The sequence below is a fragment of the Chanos chanos genome, chromosome 4 (assembly GCF_902362185.1).
Source record: "Chanos chanos chromosome 4, fChaCha1.1, whole genome shotgun sequence".
NCBI classification, from domain to species: domain Eukaryota; kingdom Metazoa; phylum Chordata; class Actinopteri; order Gonorynchiformes; family Chanidae; genus Chanos; species Chanos chanos.
Genome location: NC_044498.1, coordinates 40,939,549 through 40,952,665, shown reverse-complemented (window position 1 = coordinate 40,952,665; position 13,117 = coordinate 40,939,549). Strand labels below are relative to the sequence as shown.

General features: G+C 41.3%; 1 protein-coding gene across 1 annotated transcript; it reads left to right on the top strand.

Annotated features, from left to right (window-relative positions):
• Positions 1 to 767: 767 nt before the first annotated feature.
• On the top strand, positions 768 to 2,873 carry znf503 (zinc finger protein 503). Its single transcript, XM_030772804.1, has 2 exons — positions 768 to 1,022; positions 1,440 to 2,873. The coding sequence occupies exons 1-2, from the start codon at positions 768 to 770 to the stop codon at positions 2,871 to 2,873; spliced, it is 1,689 nt and encodes a 562-aa protein (XP_030628664.1).
• Positions 2,874 to 13,117: the final 10,244 nt, after the last annotated feature.

The window sequence follows — 13,117 nt, the reverse complement described above, 5'->3', positions numbered from 1 at the left end:
CTAGACATTAGTATAAGCTCATTACAAGTTAACCAGATCAGCCCCCTCCCCGTAGCCCTCGAGAAGTAAGCTAAATCAAGTATTTTTACAACAACATATCGTTTGCCATGACACATCATCGATTCCACGCGCACATACTTCCTTAAAACGTATCATGTGTTATTCGTATTATCCAGAACAATATGACAAACATGAAATTGTATCAGTGAAAATTATGCGAAACTCAAATGTATTTAGTCTGTGATAAAATAGTTCCGGAAAGCAAAGCTGTCGTCAAGAAATTTTTGGGACTAGCTACAACAACAATGTACAGAAAGAGGGAAACGAGAACAGCAACCAAAACATTAATCCAAATCTCCTCCCCCGAGCTGTCAAAATAGAGGCGCTTCCACAAAGGAGAACGTCACATCCCCTTGACCCTCCAATCACCTCAGGGTCCCATTTGATTGGAAGGCGGTAAAGGCTTTAATCTCGGACTAATTCAGCTGCTTTTGAAGTGAAAATTTCTCCCAGTACTTGGACCGGGAGGACTCGCGCACGGACCTGCAGCGGGGACGGAGTCGGAGCGCGCGCACTATGTCTACGGTGTCACACGTAGCCTCGGATCTACGATAACCTCGCGCTGAAGCTCTCCGCTCTCTCTCCTACCTTCGAAACGGATTATATAAATTTACTTTTACATTTTTCTGTCTGTTTAAAAAGGAGACTTTGTAATTGTCTATTATTCTGATAAATGAATTCTCAACAAATCAGATGAGAATTGGGTCATGATCACATCGCCCGCTGCTTCTGCTGTAAGTGATAGTGATACCGATCTAGCTTGGGAAAGCAGCAACTCTCGGAATAGCAGCTCCACGGTCGCCAACAAGCCGTTTCTCCACTCTGTTCCTCCATCGGACCCCTTACGGCAAGCTAACCGACTGCCTATCAAGGTTTTGAAAATGCTAACGGCACGGACGGGACACATTTTGCACCCGGAATACCTTCAACCTTTACCATCTACTCCGGTTAGTCCGATTGAGGTAAGGAAAAAGTCATTAGTTAGGATGAAGGTTTTGTAGTCACTTTGTTTTTTGAAACTACGAGGCACGATCACCTCATTGTGAAATATAGGTAAAATTAGTAACCAGGCAGGCAGGCAGTTTTCTCAGATGCTATGCATTTTTTTTCCTTTTCTTGTTTTAAAAATGATTAAAGTATTGATTTCAGCTTTAGACTGTAGCGCTTAATTGAGGGTTTTGTTGAGTGTAATCTTTGTGTTCTGTCACACGTTATGGCATTTTGTTTCGTACAGTGGGCTATGTCATTATCCGACCATACTGAAAATTTTCGATGTCTTCAACGCCTCCTATTACTGTGCACTCAGTTAGTTTTAACTTCGTTTTGGCTCACAGTTACTAGCGGTGTGACATCGTCCTGTTTTGTTTTTATATTCACAGCTAGATGCCAAGAAGAGCCCGCTGGCGCTTCTTGCGCAGACATGCTCCCAGATTGGGAAACCGGACCCGCCGCCCTCCTCCAAACTCTCTTCGGTCACCTCAAATGGATCTACCGAGAAAGAGTCCAAGTCCGGTCCCTTAAAATTGAGTGACATCGGTGTGGAAGACAAATCTAGCTTCAAACCGTACTCTAAACCTTCAGATAAGAAGGAGTCGTCTTCGGGGGTGTCGGGCGGAGAGAAGTCTGGTTTCCGTGTGCCTAGCGCCACCTGCCAACCGTTCACTCCAAGGACTGGCAGCCCGAATTCCAGCACTTCGGCTTCTCCCATGCCATCGGACGGCAAATCTGGAGACAGAGAGGAGAAGAAAGATTCTGATTGTAATAAAAATTGCTCATCCGACGGATCTGGCACTACTGGCGTCAGCCACAGCAGGATTAGTGTAAATTGTGCTGGAATTAATGTGGACGTCAGTCAACACCAGGAGACAACTGCAGGATCAAAACCCACAACATCGGAATCTTCATCTGTAACCTCTGCTTCCTCGGCGTCTGTTCTGGGCTCGGGACTCGTAGCCCCCGTATCTCCTTATAAACCTGGGCAGACTGTTTTTCCCCTGCCGCCTGCTGGTATGACATATCCTGGAAGTTTAGCTGGGGCCTACGCGGGCTATCCACAACACTTCCTGCCGCACAGCGGGAGTCTGGTTAACGCGCAGCTTGCCAGTTCACTGGGCTGCAGCAAAGCGGGATCGAGCCCTTTAGCCGGGGCCTCCCCGCCGTCAATAATGTCTGCCAGTCTTTGTAGAGACCCATACTGCTTAAGTTACCACTGTGCCAGTCACTTAGCTGGCGCGGCCAGTGCCTCCTGTACGCACGACTCAGCAGCAGCAGCTGCTGCTTCAGCTTTGAAGTCCGGATATCCACTCATGTACCCAACGCACCCGTTGCACGGCGTTCACTCCTCGCCGCCATCTTTTGGTGGTCACCCTTTGTATCCCTATGGTTTCATGCTTCCCAACGACCCCCTACCACACGTCTGTAATTGGGTGTCTGCTAACGGACCTTGTGACAAGCGTTTCTCTTCCTCCGAAGAACTTCTAAACCACCTGCGGACGCACACTGCTTTCACTGGAGCAGACAAGTTGATATCGGGTTACCCTAGTTCATCATCGTTAGCCAGTGCTGCAGCTGCCGCTATGGCTTGCCATATGCACATGCCGCCCTCAGGAGCGCCTGGGAGTCCGGGGACATTGGCACTTAGGAGCCCGCATCACGCGTTAGGACTAAGCAGTCGCTATCATCCGTACTCTAAGAGCCCTTTGCCAACTCCTGGGGCACCGGTTCCAGTGCCTGCCGCTACTGGGCCATATTATTCTCCATATGCACTGTACGGTCAAAGACTTACTACAGCCTCAGCGCTTGGATACCAGTAAAAGCAAATGGAGTTTCCCCCAAATTTATAGATTATAAAGATTCAAATATAAGACTTTTCTATTGGACACGCCACTGATGGACTGGATCCGTGGACTCACTGTATTTATTTATGTCAGCTGAAAGCGGACAATAATACAAATGGAAAAATATTTGAGGAACAAAAAGTGCATTACGTTTAAATTGAACTCTGTAGGTAAAGTGAAACACACACGGTAGAAATTACTAATAAAATTAGGGGTCTTCAGTTCGTTGTTGATTTGAAATTGCTATGATTGTATTGTACGTTCTTATTTAATGTCTCATTGAAAAGAAAATAATTTACATGCATGTTTGTTTCTTAAATCCAAAATTGTCCACATCATTTGAAATTGCCGTTATTTTTCTGGTGTAGACCATGGACAGAGGACTGGTATTTTTTTTGTATGTATTCTGGAAAAATAAGAAACAATTCTGTTGCACATCTTCGTTTTAAGAATTATTTAATTGACACCACAGAACACAAACGAGTGAGAAAGAAGATATCTGCGTGGTTTAATTAATCTGGTAACATTTTATTCAGTTCACATTAAATAGGGCGATTTTGGTGGAGATGTTGATCTCCGCATTCATAAGCAGCAGCATCTCTTTAAGGAACTTAATTTTATAAATTTGTTCGATAAGAATGATCAAATGCGCATTGTAACCGTCCACAAAGGGAGATTGCTGGTGTTAGTTTTTTCTAAATGTCTCAACGTTTTTTCTTTTTTTTCTTTTGCCATTAAATATGTTGACCGTGCGGATCTATTGACAAAAATAAATTTAAACATTGAATATAATTTTGAATATAACACGGGATATTTTCTATGAGATTACTAAACTCATATTTACATATTTGCTAAATCATTATTTTAAACTAATAATACCCTCTACCAACATCAACAAAAACGTTACTACTGTGGGATTACCGGAATATGAAACCAACTTCACCTCCTGTCAAATGCAAACTATTGAGACCTTGTCGCTAACTGAAATTAATGTGCGTCGTTCTGAAGATATTACAACAAACTGATGTAGGAGATTGCTGACGTGTGGGGTAAACGGCTGATGTCGCTTTATTTTTGTAATCTTGTTTTCTCTAACCAATATCTCAACCATCGCACTCTGACAGGCACACAGCACGGGCGCCCCCCTCTGAACCGTGACAATGCATTTCATGTCATTTTGAGATCCTAAATACACTGTTGATCAGATAAAGCAGACTATAATTACCAATGCAGACTAATGGCTTTGAGCGTTTTCAGAATACTGGAGATAAAGAAATTAGAACGGAGGTATTTTGAATGTACAGTTTATTGTTATTATTATTGTTGTTATTGTTATTATTATTATTTTATTATTTGAATGTCAGGGCTCAGTGGAAGGGCTATGTAGAGCTAATTAAGAAGTTCAGTTTGTTCGAGTTACAATCATAGGTGGTCCCACGTTAAGCCATGCATATATCTAAATGTTCACACGTCAGGGGATCATTTAAAGATGCTTTGTGCGTTTTTCCTTATATTCCATTTTTTTCAATTATAGGCCGTATCTTAAGCCGAAAGATCATGGAACCATAACATAAGAGAATATACTAAAATCTACGAAAAGTCACAGGAAAACAAATTAAATCGTTTGATGGAGCTGTCAGCTGATTAAAAAAAACTGCACATGTTGCATGGGACGCTCAATTTAGCGCTAGATTAATTTCGGGATGGTTCAAAGAGTGCCTCTCTATGATGACCAGTTTTTCCAAATATATTTTAAACGATTTGTGTTGCCTAATTGAATGTCTTTTGGGTTAGTATATTTGTTTGGACCCAAACAATAGTGAAAAGTCAAAGTGGATTTTTAATCCATGACTTTATTAGCCTAAATAATGGCAATGAGGTTGCATTTCTCGTGGACTTACTTTAATAGGTCACATTTTTCATCTGAACGAGAGTTGTTTTAACGGCAAAGAGACCTGTGCGGGACAGATGACCGAGAACGAGGTTAATGACAAAGTTCAAGCATAAAAAATCCGAATCACTGAGATCGCCCATCAAGCAATGTGTAAAATTTAATACACATATTTAAAGAATTAAACATGTTATGGCTTTGACTGTATTGAAACGTTTAAAAAATTACGAAAGTACCAACAAGAACAAACCTTAAAATTTGGGAATGTCCTAAAACCCAATGATCCACTACATTTGTTTGGAGAAAATGTCATCTTAGCAAAATCGAACATAATTTAATTCCAGGTCATTTTATATTATAGTTACAATACAGTGCAGTCCACAAATACTGCCTGATACAGAAGCAGTCATTTTTCAGTGTGATTATAAAAGCTGTGAAATTGTGATGGAGAAAATATTTTTGCTTCCTGGTACGACAGGGCTAATTAAAGAAATATACTGAATATTCCGTTTTGAAATTAAAAACAAAGAAGCATTTTAGATTAAACAAATGAGATATTCCCAGAACCCCTGCCTCCACTGCATAGCCTACATTTTATTATCCACGGTACAGTTTTAATACTTTAATGATATTTAGTAATTCAGTAATTGTGTTTGCGCACCTAAACGCGTCTATTAAAAATGCAAAACTTCACTTTGGGACAGCAAAAAAAAGTCACACGCAAGCACAGAGCAACCCAAAGTGTGTTCTGGAGGCCCACACAAGCTCTAAAACTGATGTAATGACGGTGAAAGAGACCAATTTCCATTTTTCCCTCACATCACGGTGGTGGCGTGGAGGTCCCCGATGGAAAGCAATTCATCACGAGCCCCTCCTCCTCCCGCTGTCATCCGAGAAGCTCGCGGGCACATGTGTGCATAAATTACCAGGGTGCACTGTGGTTACAAAGAATATAAAGAGCGACATAGAACCACTCACCGCCTCTTAACACAGCAAGACTTTTTTAAACCGGTGATTCGTCCTGCTCTGAGCAAGGTTACATAGCGTAGAAATAAAGCCAGCGTTGTGTTTTGAGAGCTCTATACGACGCGATTAAAAATGATTCACAGAGGATTTTATTGCTGCTCCATAGTGACTGGGCACACAAAAGATGTCTAAATCTAAAATGAGAGAAACAATAAAAATACATCTCATTATGGTGGATGTTTTATAGACGGCGAAACCGATGTGTGAAGTACAACGTTCAGGGATAGCTTTGGCCTCAGAGCAGCCCAGTTGAAACCTGCGGGTCAAGGCTGGAGTTTTTGCTCAACCCTGGGATTTTTACGGGACGAAAATAATTTCGCTGACGTGTAACAACAATACAAACAAGACTTTTATTGTTCATCCAAACAATACAGCGGCTATCTTGCCCATAAAAATCTACAACCCATTAATTACCTTTGAAATACCATCAACGGTAGCAGGAGTTGAGTGCTCTGTTATTCACATGGGCAGTGCTCGTGTTCAAAGTCTTAAGTGGTTTGAGGGAGGTGGAGTAGGAGTTTTATTTACTATATTAAAGAGTCACATCTCTCAAGGCTGTGCCTCGGTATACAGAAACACGACCTTTCTAGTTTGGCTCCACTTGGCACAGTGCTGCGATTCTGTGAACCCCTGCTTCCCTCCAAAACATACACACACACCTGGTTCACAGAAGTCTAGTTCACACCTCTCTCCCTGCTTAATGGTAAAGAATTATCACAGTTGTTTCTGTAATTGGTAGGCATGTGACAGACTACACAGACGGAGGGGAGTCTAGGAGGGCAAGGCCTGCAGCTATTTCTTTGCTACTGACAAGCTTTGCTACTGCCCTGAGCTCTAGTATATCGTCAGAAACAATAATCAGCCCTTTGATTAATATTATGACACCAAATCTTCTTTGCGTGAAATAATCTGAATGTAATTTTTTATAACAAGAAAAAACAGCTGTTTTTCCGCATCATCACATGACGTAGGCCTATTAAAAAATGTAAACAGTGGACAAAGGTCCTGAACATCTCCCCGTAGTACACAGCGATCTCATATAATTGAACTGGTTACATATGTTTATTCGCTATAATGCACTGTAAAACCCTTCTATACATACAGCGTGAATAGGTGAGAACTAAGCTGATAAGCAACAGAAGTGTGAGGTCTTGTACTAAAAGGTGCGTCATAGTAAAATGCGCCGGTATGATTAATGACGACACAGGATGAGGAAACGTCCGTTGCGTTTGTGATTGCAGTAATGAAGCCATAAAGCAGGAGGCATGAAATGAAGCGTTGGCCTGGCGATTTAATCAGCTCATAAACAGACCCACTGCATCAAGCTAAAAGACATTATTACCCATCCGGAGTAAATCTCACTAATCTCCAGAGATAAAATCAACATCGTCAATGGTAGACGTTCCCAGCCGAGGTTCCGACAAAAAATGTAGAGACGGAGAAAGAACGAAACGTCTCTCACTGAACATGGCAGTCTGTATAGGCTCACTCAGAGCCAACACGCGCTCCTGCCTCATTGATTTACAAATTCAAAGTGCTCATCAAGGTGATACAGGAGAGAGAAAAATGGCCACGACGACAGCCCGTCACTCAGCAGCTCCATTTCCCAGGCACCTTCGCCTGCTTAAAGTGCCTAATTGAGGTCATTTACTGCCGCTCGGAGGCTGCCGGCTATGATATCTCAATACCTTGTTTAATTTGCACTTTTTGGGGTTTTGACAAAGAATATTTTATGGAAATGAGCCGTTCTCTGTGAGAATGCTTAATGGTGGAGGCTGTAGAAAGCTTTGGTGACGGTTCAGATGACTGTCAGTGATAAATGTAAATAGCTGAGGAGATGTCAGAAAAAAGCCCTGCCTAAAATGACTTCTCCCTTTCATTTGGAATGATCTATGAGCTTTGAGTCTAAAGGGTACTTGACTAAACTACCACAAGGTTACTCTAATTGTTAGGGGCCAGAAATATAACGCAGGAAACAATGGGCCTTTTTTGGATGATGAATTTGTATATGTAATGCCAATATGTCAGCACCATAACACTACCGGTGTTTTATTTTGCTGACACTCGGTATCATCTTGCCGGTAGGTGTCCCCAATTAATGTTGTACATGTATATTCGTGTCAACAACACAGCCTAACCATTGTGTAGGAACAAATTGGTATAGTTCCATATTTACAAGATGAGTATTACCATAAGCTGAGATGGACAGGACAAAAAGCACATGACAAAAAGACAACTGAAGTGGACCAGGACCATGGGACATGGTGAAACTCAACAGGCCAATATATAGAAATGCGAGAGATGGATAAAGGTATAAGGAAAGATAGTATAATTATAGCATAGTATAATATATTGTCTTTAATTGTATTTAACATGGAAAACAGCATAACACTATTGACACAAACAGAACTCACTCTGTTCTTATACATAGTAATGTGTAATGACTGCATTAACCAGTGTAAGGTTCATCTCATACACTACTTAGACTCATATATTTTATGTTAGAGGTTAATCATCTGTAGCAATGGCTTGTCTCATTTGAATATCAGAGACACTATAAAGTAAAAAAAAAAAAAAACGCTTCTGAGAGATAGCTCTTTACTTTTAGATTCAGAACTTCACACATTCAGGGTGTTGTCATTCAAGGGAGCAGTTTCTTTGAATGCAGGTCTGATTATAATAAAATTAGATGCCATGCTCTTTGTGTGGTTGTTAAAATGTGCTCACAATCTGATGAAAGTTCATTTTCTTGAAGCAGACACTGAATAATATTAACAAACGCATCTCCATTCCATTCAGATCCGGTGACAGACCTACTGACGTACTGTCAACAAGCTTCCCTGCTGCTGGCTGCCGCTAATATCAGCCACGCTAATGTCAGAAATGTTGCCAGGAGTGATCTTTTTGATCCTTTTACAAAATAAAAAAGCAAATATGTAACACTCGAGCCATTCGTCATGAGTGTATTTATCAAGATGATTTCATTTACTCATCTTTTATTTATTCACCGCCCCCCCCCAAAAAAAGCATACAGTCTGCACCCTTTAGCTGTCAGTCCTCCCTTTATAAAATATATTCCTTTGTAATCTGGTATTATATAGTCCTTAGTGTTTCCAACAGAGGTTTCTTAGAAGTGAAAACAATGTTTATATTCCTAAACTCATATCACGGCTGCTGGTGAGGCTGTTTGGATGGATCACCAATTGATCAGAAAGTATTCAAGGAAGCTGAGAGCTTGTAAACACACAGAGTGGATAGACTAAGGGATGTGACCAAGAGACAGATGGCTCCAGACACTCAGCGTCAGAGCCTGAGGAAATATGGGCCTTCACATCATTTTTATTGCTTTAATGTGTTTCAGTGTTAACTGTGAAACTGGAGCTCCAATTACCTTCAATTCGCTCTTTCTTCTGCCCCACGGTCAAAAACGCAAGACGACAACAACAACAACAACAAAAAAATAACATTCCAGGAAAACCGGTGGTTTTTTTTTTTTTTTTTTTTGCATTAAAACAAAACAATAAGCAATTACCTGTCTAGAGTAAGGCATACAAAGAGCACAGGAGGACGTCTGAGATGATATTATTCATAACCGTGTCTTTAATATAATTTAAAAGAGCTTGTTACGAATAACAGGGGAAGGAAATGCAAATGTAAGTTTCTCTCACAACTGATGAAAACCAGTTAGACCACAGGGCTACTGCATTTATGGCATTCAGTGGACAGAATTTAGCTGTGTCTATTAGACTACTGTTCAGACAGCAGAGTGGGCTAAGTACATCAGGACCCATCCAATAACTGTCAATCAAATATATATTCGTATTCAGCATATGGATCCTTTAAAGATGTTTTTAATCAAATTGCTTTTGGACAGTTATTATGTGTGTATGTGTGTGTGTGTGTGTGTGTGTGTGTGTGTGTGTGTGTGTAAATTTATCAAAGAAACAACTAGAAGCTGGTTGAAGATAGCTTTTGTCCTCTCTTTCTCCTTTAGCCTAGAGCTGCCACATGAGTCCAGCTGTGTCTATCATCACTGCTCTGTTCTAATGTTTATTTAGACACACACACACACACACACACACACACACACACACACACACACACACACAGCAGATAGACAGAGACAGAGAGCTGAAGAGGGAAGGAGAGAGAGACACACACACACACAGTTCAGTTTATTCCCATAAACTATCTATGGGGCAAACACCTGAGCCTGTTACCCAAACACTGCAGTGTTACTCTCACAGTCAGTGTGTTACAGTCCTGCCTCTGGCATAAGACACATCTGGGGACAGAATACACACACACGCGCGCACGCACAAACGCACGCACGCGTGCACACACACACACACACACGCGCGCACGCGTGCACACATACACACATGTCAGCCTTCCACTCTGTGCTATTAATACACCCATACTGCCTGTAAGAACAAGAAAGTCTGAGGTCTCGATTGAGACTTGCTACCACACAGAGCTGTGTATAAAGAATCGATTTCATGATTGAAACATCCAATCTGCTGAACAATGGGACATCTACAGAGGTCCAGCATATGCCAGAGGACCTCTTACTGGAACCTGGAATTGTCCGGTGTGTCTCTGAGGATGAGTATGTATCCGGATCCCCTGCTGAGAGAGAACAACCCTAACTCACTCCTCTCAACAGCAGCCAGCTGCCTACCATATGGATGACAGTCTGGAACTTTCTACAGATTTAGCTGAAGCACCTTACAGATGGTTACTTGGATAGAACAAAGTTAGAGTATTTTAATGCACAAGGCCATTCTAGTTTTCTGTTCTTGCTTAGGGTTTAGATGAGCAGCAGTTGCATTGACTGGGCTTAACACTTGAAATTGACATGAGGATAACACTTGAGGATTACTTGTGATGTAAACAGCACCCCCTATAGGTAGCTTTTGATTCTGAGGGAGTTGCAGTGTGAGAGTTTAATACACCTACTTATGAATTTAGGGGTTTACATTAAACAAAAAATCTAGATCAAACAGTGAGAGTCTGGGTCCAAGTACCAATCATCATTTTTAATCCAAACACACACACACACACACACACACACATACACACACATACACACACAGTCTGATGTGCGCAGCTTGTCATGCATATTTTTTCTGCAAATTACAACTTTCAAATCAAACTTCAGTCATGTGTCTAGTGTCATTACTTTGCATTTGCTGGTGACGTGGATTTGAAATATGTCCAAAGACAGGTTCATATTTTGACAAGTCTTACCATTTCTCCACAGGCAAGATGTCGCAGTCTGACAAGCTGTCAAATCAAATGCAGCACAGCAATGACAGGCTGTCGTGTTGCTAACACACTAATACAGCACAGGGATAAATCAGAGAAAATTATAGATGTAATATTAGAATGCTCCTGATATGAGAGAATAATATTTCCCTACATCGTAATGTTTGGCTGAATGCTTATAGTTTAATATTTCATTTTTGATGCAAATTTAATGAAGCTTCCAGTCAGTGTTAATGTTACACATAAGCAGGCAGGCATGCGCGCACTGAAACAAACCCCCACACACAAACAAACACACAAACACACACACACACACACACACACACACACACTTACGCACACAAGCACAGACTGTGTGTCTCTTTATAATGCTGTGAAGAGAACAAATTTTTTCTTTAAGAGTTATACCCTTTTGACTCATTCTAAGGCAACATAAGGGAGTAACATTGTGATGTAAACCATGGGTCTTTTTGCAGTCATGCCAAAAAAAAAAAAAAAAAACCTGTCAGGCTGAAAGGCTCCATTCAGTCTCATTGTCCAGACCATCACAGAGGATCATTCATAATTTCACTCAATGAATTACTTGTGACTGGAGCGTAAAATGTTGTGTGGAGTTTTGGATGGTCTGTTTGCATGCTATACTCTCACTCTGGCTGGCATTAAAACGCATGACCTCAACGCCCTGTGCACATCTTTCCCTCAGTATTCCTGAGGAATGTGGCATGGACTATAATCTCTAACATTCCTTTAAGTAATTTATGAGCGTGCAAAGCGTTCATTGTTTCTTTGAGTTGGACGTTTGCGGTTTAGCGCTTAAGGTGTGAAACTGCCGGCTGTGGAAAGCACCGGGTGAGTGGGTGAACTCTGACTTTGATTAATTATGTTCCTTTTACCTCATAAACCCTGCAGGTATCAGGATAAAACGTACAAAGCCTCAGATGCAAAAGCTGTGTACGTATATGTGTGTGTGTGTGTGTGTGTGTGTGTGTGTGTGTTGTGTGTGTAAGCCTTCATGCATACACAGGCAATCAGATATGTCTAATTTGCCATGCACAAACACACACAAAAAAATAAAATATCTTTTAATATTTGATGCATGATTTACCTTCAGTGGTCACCCAGGGAGCGCCATTATAAAATATGAATAGGTCTGTTCTGAGTAAATGTTTGTTAATGTCAGTCTAAACAACAGTTCAAAGAGAAAAAAACATGGTCGGTCGCTGACAGGCGTCCACTCACTGCTCTCCAAACACACTTTTATTATACTATTCATTATCGACTCGTTTATACGCCATCTCATAGTTGCCGTCAATCAAAAGCCATTGTTATATCATGTGTCATTGATTTGGGGCTAATATTTAACTTGTCTGTCACAGGCTTAGATATGAGAAAAGGCTTGTGGTCACAGCCAACTGAAACACCATAATCATGTGCACATTAGTCAAGCATAAGACACACCTGCTGACCTGTTTTCCCACAAAGCTCTGTTTTAACTGCTCCCTTTCATGTTTCCCCTGATCATGTTTTCATAGAGAAGGTTGTGGCGCCTGCGGACAACCCCATGAGAGTGAGTATTTGCATTGTATCTGTTGTACGTTCTGTACAACAATAGGGAGAATATGGGGCAAAACAGTGGGCCTTGTTCAATCAAACCATCAGAAGACAAACTACAGCGGTGACATTTAACACATTGCCAACACCCTTTTTGCATTATGTAACGTCATCTGATGAAGAAATAAAACAATTTGTCTTAATTAGCTTTGTTATACAAGGGTCATTAGCTTTGGTAGATGGTGATTTTAACTGGTTTTTGATTTGCGTAGGAGGTCTCAGAGCTTGTTGTTTGACCTGAGTGTGTGTGTCTGTCTGTGTGTGTGTGTGTGTGTGTGTGTGTGTGTGCGCGCGCGCACGTCTGTGCGTTGAAACACATGCAAGACAACCAGGCGTCTCTGTGGAGGAAGACAGGTTGAGTGCTTTCATGCTTTTAGCCAGATTGTTAAAGGAGATATAGCTGTCTTCCCCTACGCTACTCACC

Bases quoted from the DNA above. Each gene is read 5' to 3' on its own strand.
- znf503 (XM_030772804.1), top strand. From the start codon at position 768: ATGATCACATCGCCCGCTGCTTCTGCTGTAAGTGATAGTGATACCGAT. The intron at 1,023-1,439 runs GTAAGGAAAAAG...TTATATTCACAG, and splicing joins CTCCGGTTAGTCCGATTGAG to CTAGATGCCAAGAAGAGCCC.